Below are 21,095 nucleotides of genomic sequence, written 5' to 3'. Positions count from 1 at the left end.
TAAAGAAGAATTATAAATGCATATGGATGTTCATAAACTCCACTTGGGAGGAAACACTACTTCTGAATTTGAGAGGATTGAGCTCTAAATTTCTCAGCAGACCCAAATTGGTTTCTCAAAATCCTTTCTCTCAATCACAATTGAAATGCCAAGATCCTTTATCAATCAACTATTCAACTATTTGACCTTTTGGGTGTTAGAAAAGTTAAATACGTGGACTAACTATATTTCCATTCCTTATACTTCCTTACATTTCAAAGTTCTAGAAATATCATTCCCAGTCATAGCTTATTTGCACCTTACATCTATCTTTAAAATATTAAGCATCTATTATACACACCCTATTAGATGTTAGAAACACAGATGAGTAAATCAAAACTACTTAAGAGTAAAGTTTTAGGGCAGTGCCTGTGGCTCAAAGGGGTAAGGTGCCAGCCTCATATGCCGGAGGTGGTGGGTTCAGCCCCAGCCAAAAACTGCAAAAAAAAAAAAAAAAAAAAAAAGAGTAAAGTTTTGGTTTTCTTTCAAAAGGCTTGCAGTCTATAAAGCAGAAAGAATATGGATTATTATTCACATATTACAAGTAAAGGATCACAGTGCTGAGATCTGCAGAGCTGAAAGTATAAGGTCTCACATAGAGTGAGTAAAAGAGTCAAGACTTCAGTAATTGTCCCTGGGTGCAGATTTGAGGCACTTGAATACATCATGATAAAAAGGTTTTGCCCAGCAAAGGAAACAATCAACAAAGTGAAGACACAATCTCCAACATTTCTACAAAGGAAATCCCATATTACTTAGTATTATGTAAACCCTCCATTTCCCAGGAGCAAAGAAGGAAAGTATCTTAAATCTTCTATAATGCTGACATGATTTTAAAAGTGGGAACAGGTGTTCTCTGGGTGTGCTAGAAAAGCAAGGCATGAGTGGGAGTTAAAGCAGCCACTATAACCAGACCCAGTTAATCTGTGGAAAGCCAAAGACCCAGCCAAGTCAATGCTTTTTCAATTGGGTGCCACAGTTGATTCATCCAGACAGCTTGCTTTTGGGCCTTCTGATATTTTTCTTCAGGGTGGGGTGTCAGATTTCCTTTGCATTTTTGTACAACAGCCCTTGTGTCCATTTCCAAATTTTTCTTGTTTCCCAGCCCTCATGCAGAGCCTTATTTCCTATCGGAAGCTAGTCATTGGCAGGAAGTTTAGGGAATGAGGGAAAAGGTGAAAAAATGAGCCAGGGGCCAGGAGAGAGGCCTAAAATGGGGAAATTCGCACTTGAAGAGCTTTCCCTACCGCAGCCTCTCAGAATGACAGCTCTCCTGCGCCAGAAGACTACCTCTCCCAGCAGGCACTGCGCGCCCCACAGCCACAGGCTGGCCGGCTCTCTACTCTCCACCTCCGTTTGAAACAGCCAATAGGAACCCCGGCGTGGTTCCCCGCACGACACGGACCACGCGGGAATGGGGGCAATAAGACTACATTTCCCGACGCGCATATGCTCGAGTTCTGGCCAATCACTACCAAGAGTTCCAAGGCTGGGGGGCGGAGCCGAATGCACAGGCCACCCCATTGGCTAGGGGAAGCTTAGAAGAGCCGGAACCCGGGAGCTGGAGAGGCGAAATGACATTTCCTCTTTAAATAGCTGGAGCCGGGGCCCCACAGAGACATGGCCGCGTCGGCAGGTGGGTAGTGTGCTGGCTAGGGCGTTGTGGAGGGAGGAGGGAGAAGGTGGGTCGGGGCTAGGCACAGGTTGTGAGCTGAAGAGGTAGCGATGAGGAGCCGGAGAGAAGGATGGAGAGGTAGAGGGGAGTCGAGGGAAGGCAGGATGAATGGTGCGGAGGACGGTGGGTGGTCTGGCTGGACAGGGATGGGGAGGCTGGGTACCCGCCCTCTCTCCAACCCGTTTGGGAAGCGGTTGACAGGATCACCGGCGGCCGCCATCCGTCAAGCTTCCCTCGTGAGGCTCCTGCCCTTCGCTCTCGGCTGGGACGTGCCGGCTCTCCGCGGAGTCCCCGCAGGCACGTCGCCTATTCTGCTAGCACGTTCCCTCCGCGAGCGTGGGGCACCGAGCTCGTCCGGGTCCCGTAGGAGCAGTGTAGCCTTTGAACTTGTTCGCCGCTAGCTCTCAGGACTCCCAGGTCCTAGCCTCACGGTGCCATGAGGTGGTGCGTATATACGCATGTTTATTTTGGGGTGCGAGTGGGGAATCCTAGATCCGTGACGCCGTAGCTGGCTCGGAACTTGTGGTTGTACGATTTTTCTCCTCCTAGATTTAAGTAAGTCTTCCCCTACACCGAATGGGATTCCGTCTTCAGACACAGCCAACGATGCCATGGACCCCTTACATGCTTGCAGTATTCTTAAGCAACTCAAAACAATGTACGATGAAGGACAGTTGACAGACATTGTAGTGGAAGTGGATCACGGGAAAACATTTTCCTGTCATAGAAACGTTCTTGCTGCAATCAGCCCTTACTTCAGGTATGATGATGGTAGAAACTAATATTGATGTTTACACAGAACTCCCTTTCCCCTTTAGTATTGCCCACTTAATCATTACACTGAGATGCAATAATGAAATGAAACCAATGAGTTTTTTTCTGAGAATAGGTAATAGGCCCAATCTTATAAAGCTCTTGTTTTTAACTTGAGAGATTAATCTAGAATTTAGATGATGGATTTTTAAGTTAGTGGACCTATGTTTAAGTTAGTGGACCTATGTTAGTGGACCTGAGGTAAATGACCAGAAAATCTAGACATGTGCAGCTATTAGCCACATGTGGCTACTTAAACTTCAATTATGTATAATTAAATAAATATTTAGTTCCTCAGTTACATCAAACACATTTCAAGGGCTCAGTAACGACATGCCTAGTGGCTGCCATATTGGGCAGCACAGATACACAGCATTGCCATCATTGAAAGTTTTATTGGATGGTGCTGATCTAGAATTGGTTCCAAAAAATTATCCATGATGCATATTTTTTTAGTGCATGTAACTTTTTTAGAATTTAAGACATAGTAGCTGGTTCTTTTGAAAACAAATTACCATTCAATAGATGGTTTTAATCCTATGGGAGTAAAAGCAATGGGATGATAAAAATGAAACTCAGTGAGGTTAAATAACCTGCCTAAACCTTTTAACTAGTAACATGTTCCTTAGACCCCAAACTAATGATTTCTAAGATTTCCAAAAGTATTTTTAAGAGAAGCTTTTATTTTCTTTACATTAATTCTTGTTTATTATAAAGTTTGAAAAGTAACATTTTAAAACTTGGGTCTGGACCACTTTAGGAAAAGATTAATGGAAAAAGCAAGTTTCCTGCCTGAGTTTAACTTCTTCTTTTGTGTCAAGTGCACACTTTTCTAAGTCTTTGAATATTCAGAAGTGGTGCAGAGTGACAGTAAAATCATCTTCTCAATCACACTCTAAATGTGTTTTTTCCTTTTGAAGGTCCTTACCTTTATAAGACACATAGTTGTAGGCAGTAGTTTATGGTTCCTCTTTCTCAGAAGACTGGGTTAAATATAGTTACTTCAGACTGGTGTTGTAACAGTTTAGATTTGCCTTTGGTAGGCTGTTGGACTACCAAATATTAATCATCACAGAACAGTGAGCTGGGGGAAAAAAAAAGATGAAAGTCATATATGCAGAAGATGTGAAATTAATCTTTGTACACTTTTTTCATTTTGCATGTGAAGAAACTGAAACTCAGTGAGGTTAAATAACCTGCCTAAACCATTTAACTAGTAAATGATAAAGGCTGGATTTGATTCTTGAGTCAGGCTTCTTAATCACTGTGTAACTCTTAAGGAACAAGGGTGGATCCTTTTTAAAGTTCATTTCAAAAAATTTTTATTGTATGTTAGATTTGATTAGTAAAAATCAGTTAAAAAAATTAGAACTTCAGTGTGAAAATGTCTATATCTTACAGAAATTTTGTACTCTGGATTATTTGACTTAAATATCATCTGAAGATTAGTTTTGAAAACCTAGACAAATTAAAAGAAGTGTGCCACAATAGATTATTAATTTCCTTAATTCCTTAAAATCTTAAATTCTTTAATTTTCTTATGACATTAATAATTTATTAATTTGTTAATTCCCAAAGATTTTAAAAAAACTTAAAAAACTAGGTAAGCATAAGATTTATGCTTTCAAAGAAAGAAATTTTACTAGAAAATTTAAGGATTAGATTTTTATCTCGTGTTAGAGGTATGTCTACAAAAGTTTCTCAGCACCAGTGCCACTCCTTATGTGGGATCTAAAGAGTCATACTTAATAATTTCTAAGTCTTGCATCACTGGTAGAAGAATAAGAATAGCTGGCCAGCTGGCATGGCTTTTTTTACGATCCTAGTGATTAATCAGAATTAAAATTTGTATTATTAGGAATGTTTTGCTACTGTGGATTTTGTATGAGGATGTGCTTCTGCTTTGTATTGAATTTGCATGAAGAACTTATTAGAACAGAGGAACACTCATCAAGTGTCAGACTGCTTTTGTGTGTGAGACAAGCCTATTCAAGTCAGCAGTGGTTCCCATGATAAAGGATAGGTGGTAATGTTCTCCTTTGGGAGTTAATCTCTCCCTAATGAAGGGCTTTATTTTTCTTCTTATTTGGTAGCTGTATAGGTGAGTCTTTCAGCACCTGAATTGAAAACCAACTCCTCCATAAGAACGTCTAGTTTTTAGTCATCAAAAAAGCCTTTGTGATATTAAAATTTACATTATAGAAGTAAAAATAGGACTCAAAAGTGATTAACCTGGGCAGCAGGCTGAGTCCTTGTACCTCCAGTGTTTCCCATACTGCATTTTAAAATTAAGTCCATGGATTTGATGGATACTTCAAAAATTACTGGAATTCTTGTCATTTAAAGTTATTTTCCAAAATAGCACTTAAAAATGGAAGGGTCTGGATGAGAATAATCAACTTTTATCACCAATGTTAGGTCAGTTTCTTCAACAAACATCTGTTAAGCACCTAGACCTTGAGAATAAAGATAAATAGCACATACCCCGAATTTCCTCAAAAGGCTTTAAAAAGAGCTTTTGATTTGATTTTTATATTTAATTTTAAGAGTAGTCTAGAATGAAACCTTAAAGGTGAGAAAAGAAAGGCAAATGATGTTTGTAAATGACTAATATACTTAAATAAAGAGCCAGGTTTTGCCTACTTAATGTTTTGGTCAAGAAATTCCCTTATGGCTCAGCACTCATAGCACAGTGAGTAGGGCTCCAGCTACATATATCCAAGCTGGCGGGTTCGAGCCCTGCCAGGGCCTGCTAAACAACAATGACAACTGCAGCCAAAAAATAGCCAGGCGTTGTGGCAGGTACCTGTAGTCCCAGCTACTCAGGAGGCCGAGGCGAGAGAATTGCTTAAGCTCAGGAGTTTGAGATTGCTGTGAGCTGCGATGCCATAGAACTACTGAGGGCGACATAATGAGACTGTCTCACAAAAAAAAAGAAAGAAAGAAAGAGAAAGAAAATCCCTTATGCGGTGATACTTTAATTTAAATAATAAAAAAAAAACTTGACCTTAGAGGCAAAAGTTTGACATTTTAAAAACTATTATCTCCAAAGAATCAGTTGACTATTAAATTATCTTTAGAAGAGGCCTTATATTACCCTATCATAATCTTTATTTATATCTAGATATAGTAATTTTAACAGAGAAAATGAAATTTTTTTAAGCAAAGATTTTTAAAATATCCAAGGGTAAATAGTCTTTATATTCCTTATATGATTAAAGAAACATTTAACAAATAATAGTTTTTAAATGGCATAAGTAGAGAATATATACTTTTAAAGAACATCTTGCTTTCCTAAGATGAATTTTTTTTTTTTTAAATTGTTGGGGATTCATTGAGGGTACAAAGAATGGGTTACAATGATTGCATTTGTTACATAAAGTCCTTCTTATAATTGTGTTCCACCTCCAAACTAAGATGAAATTTTTAAAGAAACATTTTGGACACGTGTTGCCCTGTAATTTTCACTGGGATACAAGAAGTTTTATTAGACTATTTCTTGTCTTTTTCTATGCTAATGTATCATGTTGACACCTTTATAGGTGTTCCTTTATTTATTTTAATTTTAATTTCTAAACACAGTCTTGTTTTGTCATCTGGTTAGAGTACGATTATGGTGGTGTCATCATAGCTAACCACAATCCTGAATGCCTGGGCTCAGGCAGTCCTCCTGCCTCAGCCTCCTGAGAATACCTGGGACTACAGATACTTACTACCAATGCCCAGCCAATTTTTCTATTTTTTGTAGAAATGGGGGTCTTGCTTTTTGTCAGACTGGTCTCAAACTCCTGACTCCAAGCCTCCCAAAGTATTAGGATTATAGGTATGAGTTACCATGCCCACCTGGGATTCTTTAACTTTTTGATTGGCATGATGATTTAAGATCTTATGTTCCGGCGGTGCAGAGGCTCACACCTGTAATCCTAGCACCCTGGGAGGCTGAGGTGGGTGGATAGCTTGAGCTCACAGGTTCAAGACCAGCCAGAGCAAAAAGCAAGACTCCATCTCTACTGAAAACAGAAAAAGTGAGGCAAGAGGACTGCTTGAGCCCTCGGGTTGGAGCTTGCTGTGAGCTGTGGTGCCACAGCCCTCTACCCAGGGTGACAGCTTGAGATTCTTGTCTCAAAAAAAAAAAAAAAATCTTATGTCCCGAAGGTAACTTGACTAGAAACCTGGAAAGGGCTCCAAGGAAAATAAGGTACAAGGAATATGCCAAGTCCGCTTTTGGTTTGCTTTACTTAGGTATTCTTTTCTTTTTTCATTGTTGGCACAAAGTAGCCTAACCACAGAATATGGTTTTTGAGATTAGCCAAAAATCCTTCCGCTAGATTTCAATTTTTACCCCTCTTAAGAGAATCAGGAACTGTATTAGGAAGTACTCAGTTACAAAAGGTGCGAACTTTGTACTTCTAAAAATTTGCCACAATAATTTTCATTTGTAGCACACATATAATATTAATGATTCTTTCCTTCTTAGATCCATGTTCACTAGCGGCCTTACAGAAAGTACTCAAAAAGAAGTTCGAATAGTCGGTGTTGAAGCTGAATCAATGGATTTAGTATTGAACTATGCCTACACCTCCAGAATTATTTTGACAGAGGCCAATGTTCAAGCCTTGTTCACTGCAGCTAGCATCTTCCAGATTCCTTCCATCCAAGACCAATGTGCTAAGTATATGATCAGTCATTTGGACCCACAGAATTCTACTGGAGTCTTTATCTTTGCTGATCATTATGGTCATCAGGAACTTGGAGACCGAGCAAAGGAATACATTCGTAAAAAGTTTCTGTGTGTCACCAAAGAACAAGAGTTTCTCCAGTTGACAAAAGACCAACTGATTAGTATACTAGACAGTGATGATTTAAATGTAGACCGAGAAGAGCACGTTTATGAAAGCATTATAAGGTGGTTTGAACATGAACAGAATGAAAGAGAAGTGCACCTTCCAGAAATTTTTGCCAAATGCATACGTTTTCCTCTGATGGAAGATACCTTTATAGAGAAAATTCCACCCCAGTTTGCACAGGCTATAGCCAAATGCTATGTAGAAAAGGGACCATCCAACACCAATGGCTGTACCCAGAGACTTGGAATGACTGCTTCTGAAATGATCATATGTTTTGATGCTGCCCACAAACACTCAGGAAAGAAGCAAACAGTGCCTTGTCTAGATATTGTCACAGGAAGAGTGTTTAAACTATGCAAACCACCAAATGACTTGAGAGAAGTTGGGATTCTTGTATCACCAGATAATGACATTTACATTGCAGGAGGATATAGGCCAAGCAGCAGTGAGGTCTCCATCGACCACAAGGCAGAAAATGATTTTTGGATGTATGATCATTCCACTAACAGATGGTTACCCAAACCGTCTTTGCTTCGAGCCAGAATAGGCTGCAAACTAGTATATTGCTGTGGTAAAATGTATGCAATTGGAGGTCGTGTTTATGAAGGTGATGGAAGAAACTCACTAAAATCTGTGGAGTGCTATGACAGTAGAGAGAATTGTTGGACGACTGTTTGTGCAATGCCAGTAGCAATGGAATTTCATAATGCTGTGGAGTACAAAGAAAAGATCTATGTTTTACAGGGTACGTGCCTAAGCGATTTAGTTCTTCAGGGAAGGGTAACACATTAACTCATGTTTTACTTAATTATGCTGAAACAGGTGTTAGTTTCTGTTAATTGAGAAATGCCACTGGCTTCCTTAGTAAAATATTTGTTAGAATACTCAATTCTGTCAAAGGATATACAAAGAAAATAAGGGCCAGGCATGTGTGGCTCACCTCTATAATTTTAGTACTCTGGGAGGCCAAGGCAGGGAGATTGCTTGAGGTCAGAAGTTCCAGACCAACCTGAGCAAAAGTGAGACCCTGTCTCTACAAAAAATAGAAAAATTAGCTGGGAGAGGTAGTGTGTACTTGTAGAACTTGTAGTACTACTTGTAGAACTTGTAGTACTACTTGGGAAGCTGAGGCAGGAAGCTCCCTTGAGCCCAGGAGTTCAAGGCTGTACTGAGGCCATGGCACTCTGGCCTGGGCAACAGAGAAAGACCCTTTCTCAAAAAAAAAAAAAAAAGAAGAAGAAGAAGAAGAAACGTATATTTATCCAGTATCATGAAGCTGTGCGTGTGTGTTTTACTGGCTCGATAGTAGTAGAATTAATTATAAGACTCCCAATTTGGAATGTAAAGTTTGTATAATAATGCAAACACTAAAGCAAAAGAGCAGTGAACTGATACAATTTCAGGGCTGGAATGTACAGCATTTAATCCAATATTATATTTTATGTCAGAGGAATCTGAGGCCCTGAGGCTTTTCTTAATTGCTTGTCATTGGTTTTAATTTATTAAAGAGGACTTTGGATTTTAAAAATCAACATTTTTGTGTGTCATATATTCTAAAAGAAATCTGTAGAGATGTAGCACACATCAGAAAGTTTGGATTCCTGTCTTTATCAAGAATCCTGTTACAAGTTAATGAAGAAGGGCAGATGATGTGGAAGTAAATCTAGGAGCTCAACAAACTATTTTAAGTAAATTTGAAGGTAAAGTGTCACTAGTATTAAGTTGGCAGTTGAATTTGTAGTAAATAGTAAATCTAGTTCCGAACAATTTTCAAGAGGAAGCTCAACTTAGAATCAGGAATTCCTAATCTAAACAAAACCTCTTTACATCAATAAATCTGATGTGTATAATTGGAAGCTTATGTTGAACTAATTTTTTAAAAATCTGTGGCTATTGAAGTATAATTTAACCTACCCAAAAAGGGATCAGATTTTTATTACGAAGATTTTATACAAATGTTATAAATTAGAAAATTCTTAAATATCTTTACTACTTCCTTCCTTTTTTTTGAGAGAGAGTCTCACTTTGTTGCCTTCGGTAGAGTGCTATGGCATCATAGCTCACAGCAACTTCACACTCTTGGGCTCAAGTGATTCTCTTGCCTCAGCCTCCCAAGTAGCTGGGACTACAGGTGCCTGCCACAATGCCTGGCTATTTTTAGAGACAGGGTCTCACTCTGACTCAGGCTGGTCTGAAACTCATGATCTCAGGTGATCCACCTGTCTCGGCCTCTCAGAGTGCTAGGATTACAGGTGTGAACCACTGTACCCACCTTCACTACTTCTTCCTAACATTATCATATTGGCATTCTGACTCAGCATATTTTTTTATTGTCCAATTAGAATAGAAGTTGACTTAAAGTCCATGCTATACACTATGTATGCTTTCTATTTTGTTAAAGCTGTGTTTTCTCATGTCGAATACTTGTCTTTGGCTTACAGCAACACTCAAATAAGCACATCCTTGGCTTAAACATACATCTGAAACAATCCCATATGCTATCTTCTAATTAAAAAGAACACAAATTTATGGTGGCATTTGGTTGTATTAGCTGAACATTAGTAATAATTTTTTTTTGTTTGAGACAGAGTCTCATTCTATTGTCCTGGGTAGAGTGCAGTGGTGTCTTCATAGCTCACTACAGCCTCAAACTCTTGGGCTCAAACAACCTTCCTGCTTCAGCCTCCCCAGTAGCTGGGACTGCAGGCACTACTATAACACCTGGATAATTTTTCTATTTTTAGTAGAGATTGGTCTTGGTCCTGCTCAGGATGGTCTCGAACTCCTGAGTTCAAGCAATCTTCCCTCTACAGTGTTAGGATTACAGGAATGAGCTACTGTGCCCAGCTAGTAACAATGCTTTTTTAGAGCTGATTAAATTTTCTGTAATACAAAATTGGATAGAACATGGAACCAAGCTCTTAACTATTATTCTGCCATCAATTCAAAGTAACTCCTTATACCTTCTCACCATAAACATCACAATTTAGATTGACTATAATCATGTTATATTGTATCATGGAATTAAAAAAGTTTTGTGGTATATTGTAGCCTCATTAATATAGGTCTGGAGATTATAAAATAAAAATTTTAAATGTGAACTATTTAGAAAATTATGCTCTTTAGTCTTCAGAGGTTAGAATTACCACATATAGCCAAAAATCAAACATGAAAATGTACATATTCTTGTTTTCTTTTTTTTTAGGAGAATTTTTCCTCTTCTATGAGCCTCAAAAAGACTACTGGGGTTTTTTAACCCCCATGACTGTGCCTAGAATCCAAGGCTTAGCAGCTGTATACAAGGACTCAATCTACTACATAGCTGGAACCTGTGGAAATCATCAGCGGATGTTTACTGTAGAAGCCTATGATATTGAGCTAAATAAATGGACTCGTAAAAAGGATTTTCCATGTGAACAGTCCATAAACCCATACCTTAAACTGGTACTTTTCCAGAATAAACTCCATTTATTTGTTCGAGCTACTCAAGTTACTGTTGAAGAACATGTCTTCAGAACCAGCAGGAAAAATTCCCTTTACCAATATGATGACATTGCTGACCAATGGATGAAAGTGTATGAGACCCCAGATCGGCTCTGGGACCTTGGCCGGCATTTTGAATGTGCTGTAGCTAAACTCTATCCTCAGTGTCTTCAGAAAGTCCTCTAACAAGTTTTTGTGTATCACTGGTGTCTCACACTTAGGAAACTTGTTTCATGATACTAAGGAGTGTTGTCAGTATTTTAAAAAGCTGAGAGAGTTTTGTACAAAGAAATGGGTGCTCTTAAAGGTTACAGTGTAGGAAAGAATTTGCTTTCATCCTTGTGATGTTTCATATCATTTCACTAAGAAAGGGCAAACAAAGTGCAATTATGAGCGTTTTTTTTTTTTTTCTGGCATAAAAGTAATCACACCATTCTAGATTTTTGTGATAAATAGTCATTGAGACACTAGATGAATCAAGATGACTGTGTACTCTTAGAAGAGCGGTTAGAATATTATTGGGTAGAGACATTTAAACTAGTTTGATGTGACTTTTTATTTTAAATACGGGTAATAATCTGAGGCAATATCACTAGGATTTTACTTTAGCTATGACCTCTAACACACAGAAGCACTAACTTAGATCCTCATTCTTAATATTTATATATATATATATATTTTGTGTGTGTGTACTGTTTTCAACTGTACTGAATTTTAAATGTGTTCTGTTATTAGAGTAGATTGAAGGAGAAACAAATTAGTCTCAGAAAGAGCTTTTAGTCTTTCAGATTTCCCATGTAACTTTAAGTTAAGCTAAAGTGTTGAAGTGGCAGTTTTCTGTTGATCACTTTTTCAAGTGCTAACACTGTCTCATTTTTTAAAATCTGGAAAAGTGCTCAAATCCATAGGTGGCTGGTGCTAGTTTAAGCTAATTTATGTGAATAGAGAGATTTAAGTGGTCTGAGCCAATGACTGTCTTTCAAACTGGTATGTGAGAATCATGGCCATACTATTTTACTTGTTAAACTCATATGATTCACAAGATTTTCTCCTTATGTGATAGGAAGATATGGCCAGGTATTGGTCTAGCTGGACTAAGTCTTAGAATAGTAGGAACATTATACCCAGTTTGCACTAACATGGGCCATTTGTTGCCCCCTTCTTTTTCCACCTACCTGTCCAGTTATTATCGGTACAGCGGGAGGTTCTCTTCCGTGCAGATCATAATGTGAACTTTTACACCTACGTTTAAAATTCTGTTTTCCAGAAACACAGAACTTCTGCAGTGGTGTAATTTTATAGCGTCTAAGTTTCATATTACAATTAAAACCTCTTTTTTTTTCATTTTTGCACTTAAGAGGGATGAATACTCTTACATTGAAATCCTTGTTTTAGCTGAAGGGGATTGAGAAGGAAAAGAGTGAATGAGTAGAACCACAGCTTTATAGGTACAAAATCATTTTTGGTATTTAACTGGTGTATTTCTAACAGGAATATTAACATGAAGGCACCGCAAACTGATTTGTACATCTAAAGCAGATATTTAGATCAGTAACTTATTTTTACTAAGCCTGGAATTATTGGTAAAGGATTTAAGTATAGCCCAGAGTGTGTCCTCAATCAGTACCATTTTTTATTAACTTAGAAGCAAACTGGCATGGTTTGTATTTTAAAAATCTTGCACAAATTGTAATGTGATACTGTGAAACAAATTTAAAACATTGCCTCTTTGCATCACATACCTCGTTTTTCAGAAGCTTTCCATACTGCTTTACATAGACTCTACAAGGAGGGAAAGTTTTCTGTAAAAGAAGTTAAAATGGACAGCATTTATAGAATTAAAAATTTTAAATGTAGTTATAGAAAGCTAGATATGTGGTTTCTTCTTATTGGCCTTTATAATATATCTGTAATCTGTGTATAAACTTTGTCAAGCAATTATTTTTCCCTTCCCAGTTTTTCTTCATCTTTTACTGTTTTTCTTTATCAAAATGCTGTTTGGGGGTTATTTCTGCAATTTTTTTAAAGTCATTCTTTACAATTTTGCATTGCTGAAGGAAGGAAAAAAACACAAGCAACCAATGTAATTTATTTTTGAAAGCTTTGTTTAATAAGATATCCTGTCTCTTTTGGACAATCTTCTATGTTTAGAAAAATGTATTACTTGAAAACATGACAGAACTTTGGGTTAGCAAGTTACATGTGCTCTATGACATATAAGAGAACAACATACTGTGGTTAATTCTATAGTAGATTTATTCTTTTGATCTGCACAACAGTTGATCCTTTTGCTATAACCATTTATACTGAAGGTATGATCTTCTAAGTTTAGCGTGTCAAAACAAGGCTTAGGATTTGTTATAGTAGTAGAATATATATTGAATTTTGTATGAAGATCTATTTGTTTTTAAATTCTATAGCTGGGATATTTTACCACTTTTAAATGGAATCAGAAGATGTCTTAGAAAACTAAGATTAGTGATATGTGTGGGTTTATGTTTAGATATTTAAGGTATACTTTTGTAGTGTGACAAAATGGTAAGTAAAAGGCACAGTGAGTACTACACAATGAAAATATGGGTCTAACATATGCCAGTCCTACTTTAATCTTGTTTTTGCATCTGAAGAATGTATGTAGCACTTTCCTATGTATTTTTTTACACATTGAAAACTGGACTTGGTATAACTGTGTTATAGGAAAGTAGAAATTGTATTATTATCTTCCATCTTTTTATGTTATCCTACAAAGTTGATGCTTAAGCATCAAGGTGATTTCATTGGTCAGAGAAAAAGTGAATGTGATCTTCAAGGAATCAGATTTCTTATGTAAAGCAGTTTAAGATGGCATTCAATGTTCAGTGCTCAGGTATGTAGTAAGTACTGTAGTCCTATGGGGGCAAATTATAGATTTTTTAAACATTCTGCCATAATTGCACAGTTTTTTGCATTTTTACCTGATGTCATTGTTTCTTATAATAAAACCTTTTCTGATTGAAAACTTCTAGTGTTATAAAGTGACTTCTGACTAGTGAGTTTTGCAAAATTAAAATTTATTTAAAATTATGAAATACCTCAGGTCTTGACAGAATGGAATGAGATTTTAATCTGTTGAATATCTGCCCTATGGTAGAAAATGAACTAGTTAGTATTATATATAATGTTCTTTAAATTCTAAAGCAAGCTCATTTATATTTTTTATTGTCCTTGATTCCTCTCTTAACACATTTCATATCCAGTTCATCGGAATCACTTTTGATCCTTTGTAATCTATTCTTGTCCCTGCATAGTAGAGTGATCCTGTTAAATGTAAGTCAGATCATGGTCCTCTTCTCAAATCCCCCCAATGGCTTCCCAGCTCCCTTCGTATGAGAGCCAAATTCCTTACTTACATGATCTATACTTAAACCCAACCCCCTCTCTTAAACTTCATTGCTATTCCCCTACTTTAGTCTATTTCAGCTATATGGATCTTGCTGTTCCTTAAACATGCTGAGAACCTCGAGCATCAGGGCCTTTGCTCTTGCTGTGTCTTGCCAAGAAGCCCTGACAACTCACTTTAATTATTTAAGTCTTTATTAAAACATCACCTAACTTCACAGGGCTTCCTCGATTACTTTTTGTGAAAATGTGAATTTCCTCCAACTCCACCCTCACTTATACCACTCCTTTTCCTGCTTTAATTTTTCATATATGTCTTTCCCCCATTGGTATGCAAGCTCCACGAAGGCCAGGAATTTTTTTATTCACCGTAGCACTTTAGATCAGTACCTGGCACACAGTAGGTACTCAAATACATTTTTGTAGGAAGAAAATGAATTTTCAGTTAAATCTTAGACCATCTTGAGAAGTGGTAGGAATAGTATACTATCATCTCTATTTTATCAGAGAGGAAACCCAAAGACCAAGTGAATTGCTGAAGGTTATCTAACTAATAAAGGGCTCACCTGGAATTAGAACCGAGATTTCCACTTTCACCTCGTTTGTGTTAAATTGGTTCCAAGCAAAACTGACAGAAAAGGTGGATGCTCTATATTTTGTGTTTAATAGTGACCTTTTTAGAGTTCCACTTTTTCTCTAACACTTACTGAAAACATCTACTGTAATTTATAGCTGTGATTGTCAACCAGGAAGTAGATCAGGTAGAAAAATTCCTTTGTTGCCTCTCCTATATTGCCCCATCACTATCTTATTATACTATAGTAATAAGTCACTGTAATGAGTTCTGTCCCTCAGGTAAGTTTCTGGAAGAGATTATGGGAAATTGATATAATTTATACCTTAAATATATAGTAGAATTTACAGGTTAAATCATTTGGTCCTGGAGCTTTATTTTAGAAGGTTATTTTTACTAATAATTAGTTCAACTTCTTTTAGAAGGTTATTTTTACTAATTATTAATTCAACTTCTTTAATAGATACTGGGATAATCAGATTATATATTTCTCTTCATGTAGAGTTTGTGTGTTTCAAAAGATTTGCTCAGTTCATCTACATTATCAAATTTGTGGACATAGAGTTGTTGGTAATCATCCTTTTGTATTCTTGAATCCTGTATGTCCATAGGATTCTGTAGTGATTAAAGCTCTTTCATTACCATGTCGGTAATTTGTGTCTTATTTTTTATCTTGGTTAACCTGGCTAATGACTTATCAATTTTATTGGTCTTTTCAAAGAATGAGGTTTTAGTTGTAGTGAGTTTTCTCTATTGTTTAGCGTTTTCAATTGCATTGATTTCTGCTCGAATTTTTATTGTCTTTTAGTTGCTTTAAGCTTTAATTGTTCTTCTTTCTGTAATTAAGGCAGTAGTCTAGGTTATTGATTTTAGGTCTTCCTTCTTTTTCTAATATATGCATTTAATGCTATAAATTTTCCTCTATGTACTGCTGTTATAGCATACCACAAATTTTGATATGTTATTTTCACTTTTTTAGTACAAAATTATTTATTGTGTCTTCTTAGAGAATGTACCCTTTCATAATTATGCAATGCGTTTCTTTATTCCTGATAATCCCTCTTGTTCTGAAGTTTTCCCTGTCTGCAATTAATATAGCCACTCAAACCTTATTTTAATCAATGTTAGCTTGATATATCTTTCCCTACCCCTTTTCTTTTAACCTTTCTTAGCCTTTATACTTAAAGTTGGTTTTTTGTAGACAACTAATAATTGACTTATTTTTATATCCACTGAGAATCTCTTTTAATTGGTATATTTAGATCAGCATTGCATTTAAAGTGACTATTAATCTATAGATGGGTTAATATCTACCATGTGTATTTGTTACTGTTTTCTATTTGTTGCCATTGTTGTTTCTTTTTTTCACTTATTTTCTTTCTTTCCCTGGCTTTAATTGAGGATGTTATATGATTCTATTTTATCTCCTCTTAGCACAGCAATTTTTCTGTTTGTTAAACAGAAAAACCAAACTCTGGAAAATATTTTTAAAAGTTCGTCCTGAACCAATAATATGTATGCATATAGCCCAAGGAACCAGTTTCAAGGAGTCCTGACAAAGTGCACCTGAGGCAGTCAGGTTACAGTTCAGTTTTCTACATTTCAGGGATGCAGGTGTTACGGGCAAGGTAAGTTAATACACAGAAGATTTACATTGGAAAAGGCAGGCTATCTTGAAGTTGGAGCTTACAAGTTATAGGTAGATGCAGAGATTATTTAATTTGCAATTGGTTAAAAGAATAATGCTTTCTCTAAAAGCTTGGAGTCAGTAAAAAGGAATATTTCAGGTAAGTAAATCTGTTAATCACAGAGCAAGCCACAGTGTACTGACTCATAGTGACCTGATAAGCAAATTGATGTCTTGAAATGGCCTTACCTCTTGCTTATAATTTGGTATCTTATTTGCTACAGAATCTGTTTTATAGTCTCTATTTTAGCATTAATGCTGGTCAAGGTGCTGTGTATAAACCCCACAAGGGAGAGGGTAGAACAAGGCATGTCTTACCTCCCATCCCCGTCATGGCCAGGAATTCAGTTTTTCAGGTTTCATGGGATCCCTTTTGCTAAAACGGGGTCTGTTTAGTTGGATGGAAGGCTTAGGATTTTCTTTTTAGATTACAAATTTTACTTTAAATTGTTCTCAGTGGTTGCCTTAGATTTATAACATATGTTTTAAAACTAAGTTCACCTTTAAATAATGCAGGGAACTGAGACTATACTGCTTCATGAATACCGCAGGTACCTTGTAACAGAGTTCCTAATTCTTCCCTCTCACACCTTATGGCATTGCTGTCATTATTTTACCTTATCCTTTGCTAGAATTGTTCAGTTTATTGTTATTACTTTACACTGTTATCCCTTTAGATAAATTGATGTTTAAAAAATAAGACATTATGGCGGGCGTGTTGGCTCACACCTGTAATCCTAGCACTCTGGAAGGCTTAGGTGGGTTGACTGCTTGAGCTCAGGAGGTTGAGACCAGCCTGAATAAGAGTGAGATTCTATCTCAACTCAAAAAAAAAAAAAAAAGAAGAAGAAAAAGAAAGAAAGAAAGGAAAAAGAAAAACTGAGGCAAGGGAATCACTTGAGCTCAAGAGTTTGAGGTTGCTATGAGCTATGATGCCTGGGCACTCCACCCAGGGTGACAGAAGGACAGAAGGAAAAAAAAATTCACCATCAATTATCCCATCTCTGGACACTGTTCATTTCTTTATATAGATCTAAGTTTCTGTCCCGTATCAATTTCTTTCTGCCCAAAGAATTTCTTTCATTTGAACATTGCTTGCAAGGCCTGTCTGGAGGTGATGAATAACTTCAGATTTTGTTTGTTTGAGAATGTCTTTATTTCTGTTTTATGTTTGAAGGGTAATTTTGTTGGATCTAGAATTCCAGATTAGGGAGGGTTTAGTTTTTTCTTCAACATTAAAAAGTGAATATTCTTCTGATTAAATCTCAGTGGCTTAGTGGGCCTGTGCTTTGAGGCCATGACCTTTGCAGGTAATTCTCTAGTGGCATAGCTTTTTATTTTCCCCTGCTCTGTCCTCCCTTCCCAGGATGCAGCATTCCCAGTCTTCTTTTCTTGAAACTCTGACTCCTGTTGATTCTGTCCAGTCCTTTTCCCCTATGTGAGAAAAGAAACCTAGAGGGATTTGGGATGGGAGGAATGCTCTTCTCCCAGCTTTTATCAAGCTCTGTTAAAGTACATTTCCCTGGAGAGCAGGCCTTTGTTATAAAAAGGTTCTAGGTGTGTTTCATATTTATGACTCCTCTTTTCCTCCACTCAGAGCCACTAGGGATCTTTCTCAGCTCTTTGCTATAAGAACCTGTGGTTTTCCTATAGGTAAAATCCACAAAATTGTAGGTGCCCCACAAGACTGAGGCTCCAAGGAGTTTCTCCTTTTTGTGGGAGTTCACAGCCTCCAGCCATTCAGTCAAAATAGCCATTTAGGCGGTCTCTTGCCAGTTTATGGAGTGCCAGCAATTGGTACTCCTAGTCCAAGTAACAGATCTTGCCTGTGTTGCTGTGGATGTGCTTGTACTCCAGATTTCAGTGGGAATGTCATGCAAACTAATTTCTCTGACCGGTTCATGAAAAGTCATGTACCTTTAGTTTGAACGAGAAAATCGTAAGTTTGAAAGTGACAATATCCAAGATCATTGCATTTTTAGCACTGAATCCAAAATTCCCTGTAAGAAGCTTTAAATACATATTTTTAAATTGAATGAATGTATTATTTTTTAGTTTATATGGAATAGTTTATTTCCTCCTTTATATGTGTGATATATTTTACAATAAAAATAAGTAAAAAAGTTGATCTCACTTTGTAAAACATGTTCCTACACCTAATCATATTTTGGTATCTTTTATTTGTAATTTACATGGTCATAGAATTACTTGACAAGTTGTGGTGAATGCTAACTCTGAGTACTGAACAACCCAGCATTCTAGGACCAAATTAAAATTATATTATACAATTTAATTAAAATTATCAATCTTTTGGGGATGTTTTTTATGAGACTATTAAAACTAAATTGAAAATTACAATGTAATCATTTTTAATTATCCTTATTATGTATATACAGAACATTTTCTATTGGCTAGTTTGTTAGAAATAAACAAGGTTGAATAAATTCTTTCTGTCATTTTTTTTCCTGTTTCACAAATATATGTACATTGATATGATTTGGTGAACAAAACATTGCAATAAATATTAACAAGAATCTTATAATGGGCTTATGAACATGAATTACAATGTTTTGGGTGACTATTGGCAGATTACTTAACTTTTCTGCACTTCAATTTTCTCATGCATAAAATAGGCTAATATAACCCATCTTATAGAGGTTTCTTTTAAGGATTAAAAAAGCATGTAAACACTTATTATAGTGTCTGACATATAATGAACATTCCATAAATATTCACTGTTGTTATTATTAATAATTATACCACTGTTTTCTATATATACTTACAGCATAACCTTTGTAGAACAATATTCCTTAATAGTAAATGTAAAGTATATATTAATGAGAAAGGTAGCCATTTGGACTCTGATTGTGCCCATAAGCCCAGCATGAAAACGATTTTCACAGTTTCACAGTCCCACAGTTCTCACTTTCTTTTCTGGACTATGCATTTCTAAAGGATTGAAATTAAACCAATGGTATGTAAAGTGATTTATACACTTACAAGGGTTGTAACCTCTGACTGCAAAATAAAAATAAAGTTTGTTTTTCAAAACTGAAAAGGATCTGTTCTTAGAATTTATCTTGTCCTCTGTTCTCATTCAGAGATAAGGACCTGGCCTAGTCAGTTCAGGCTGTGGTAACAAATTGTCACAGGCTGGGTGGCTTATACAACTAACATTTATTTCTAACAGTCCTGAAGGTTGGAAGTCCAAGATCAAGGTTCTAGAAGATTATGTGTCTGGTGAAGGTCTTCTTATTGCATCCTCTCATGGTAGAAACCAGAGAAAGAAAAAGCAAGCTCTCTAGTGTCTTTTATAAGAGAACCAATCCCAAAGCCCTCATGACCTAACCACCTCCCAAAGGCCTTACTTCCTAATACCATCACATTGGGGATTAGGATTTCAAAATAAGAATCCGAAGGGCAGGGATAGGGGGACACAAATATTCAGTCCACAGCAGGATCTAACAGAGTTCAAGTCACATCAGTTCTTGAAACATGATTACTAGCCTCCTTGAAGGTTAAAAGATAAAGTTAAAACAACTTATACTAACACTTAGATTAGGATGTCTGACACTGAACTTTAAGTCAAACAATCAAAATAAGCCTTCAGGAGCATATGACAATGTACCGCATGGGAAATATTTCCTCGTACTCAGTGAGAGTCTGAGATGGCAAGAAATCCACAGGGTTCTCTGACACCTGGTATTAAAGCTCAAGTGTTAGGTCAAGGTTAACAAGGGGACTTAGGGGTCCTGCATCCACAGAGCTGGTTTTAGTTGAATAGGAGCAAATAGATGGGTTTGCTCAAAGACAGTATAAAATGAGAAGTGAAAGTAGCTAAGATCAAAATTTATGAAAGTTAGCTGAAAGGTCAGAAGGAAGGCAACTGAGAAGTTCCCAGACAGTAAGAGGAACCACAGGGATGTAGTCGAGGCAGTCCCTGGGTTACCAACCAGGTGGGTTCTGCAGGTTTGCTCTTAAGTTGAATTTGTATGTAAGATGGAATGGGTACATTTACCTATAGCTTCTGTTCATAAATGTGAGTTGTATGTCAGATGTTGTTAACCTGGGGACTGACTGTATTCTAGAGACAACCAGAATAAGATCCAAAGAGCACAAATGAAGTCCAGACTAAAAGGAGGCTCTTGGATTTGTCACCTTAAAGATCAGAAATGAGAAAATAGTTTTAGCAAAGTGCTAGCAATGGAAATCAATTGCTGTGAATGAAGGGCATGGGGAGGGTGTGAGTGAGTGTCAGGTGGTCAGGGTGCAGGTGGGGAGATCCTCAGACGTGGAGGTGCCAGAGAAATGGGGTTAAGAAAATCAGAGCACTCAGGCCTTTTCAATCGAAAATGGGCAATGAGAAAGATCTATGCAAAAAGTTATAACTATCCCATTTCCAGACAATTCCCAGTTGAGAGTTCTGTAGTCCCTGTTCCTCCCTAAAGTGAAAACCATATAGGTTATGGACATGCAAAAACCTATAGGCAAAGAGACAAGACTAATGAAAGACAAACCCTTAGAAAAAGAATAAAAAATGCAAAAATCCTGACCCAGAGTGAAATAGACACACATTCTGTGGATCCTCACATTTCTGAA

General features: G+C 36.9%; 1 protein-coding gene across 2 annotated transcripts; it reads left to right on the top strand.

The window, feature by feature from the left end:
* The first annotated feature begins 1,595 nt into the window (after window positions 1-1,595).
* KBTBD8 (kelch repeat and BTB domain containing 8) lies at window positions 1,596-13,855 on the top strand. Of its 2 annotated transcripts, XM_053600538.1 has the most exons (4): window positions 1,611-1,675; window positions 2,264-2,474; window positions 7,005-8,119; window positions 10,580-13,855. In XM_053600538.1, exons 1-4 carry the CDS (start codon window positions 1,660-1,662, stop codon window positions 11,041-11,043), a joined length of 1,806 nt encoding a protein of 601 aa, XP_053456513.1. In that variant the 5' UTR covers window positions 1,611-1,659; the 3' UTR covers window positions 11,044-13,855. The 2 variants fall into 2 exon arrangements, with proteins under 2 accessions (XP_053456514.1, XP_053456513.1); XM_053600539.1 differs by lacking the exon at window positions 2,264-2,474 and having other exon boundaries at window positions 1,596-1,675.
* The last annotated feature ends 7,240 nt before the right edge of the window (window positions 13,856-21,095 follow it).

This window comes from Nycticebus coucang, chromosome 8, assembly GCF_027406575.1.
Source record: "Nycticebus coucang isolate mNycCou1 chromosome 8, mNycCou1.pri, whole genome shotgun sequence".
NCBI lineage: Eukaryota > Metazoa > Chordata > Mammalia > Primates > Lorisidae > Nycticebus > Nycticebus coucang.
Note: the sequence above shows the minus strand (reverse complement) of the source record. Positions and strands in the feature narration are given on the sequence as shown.

Bases quoted from the DNA above. Each gene is read 5' to 3' on its own strand.
- KBTBD8 (XM_053600538.1), top strand. The intron at 2,475-7,004 runs GTATGATGATGG...TTTCCTTCTTAG, and splicing joins GCAATCAGCCCTTACTTCAG to ATCCATGTTCACTAGCGGCC. The intron at 8,120-10,579 runs GTACGTGCCTAA...CTTTTTTTTTAG, and splicing joins AAAGATCTATGTTTTACAGG to GAGAATTTTTCCTCTTCTAT.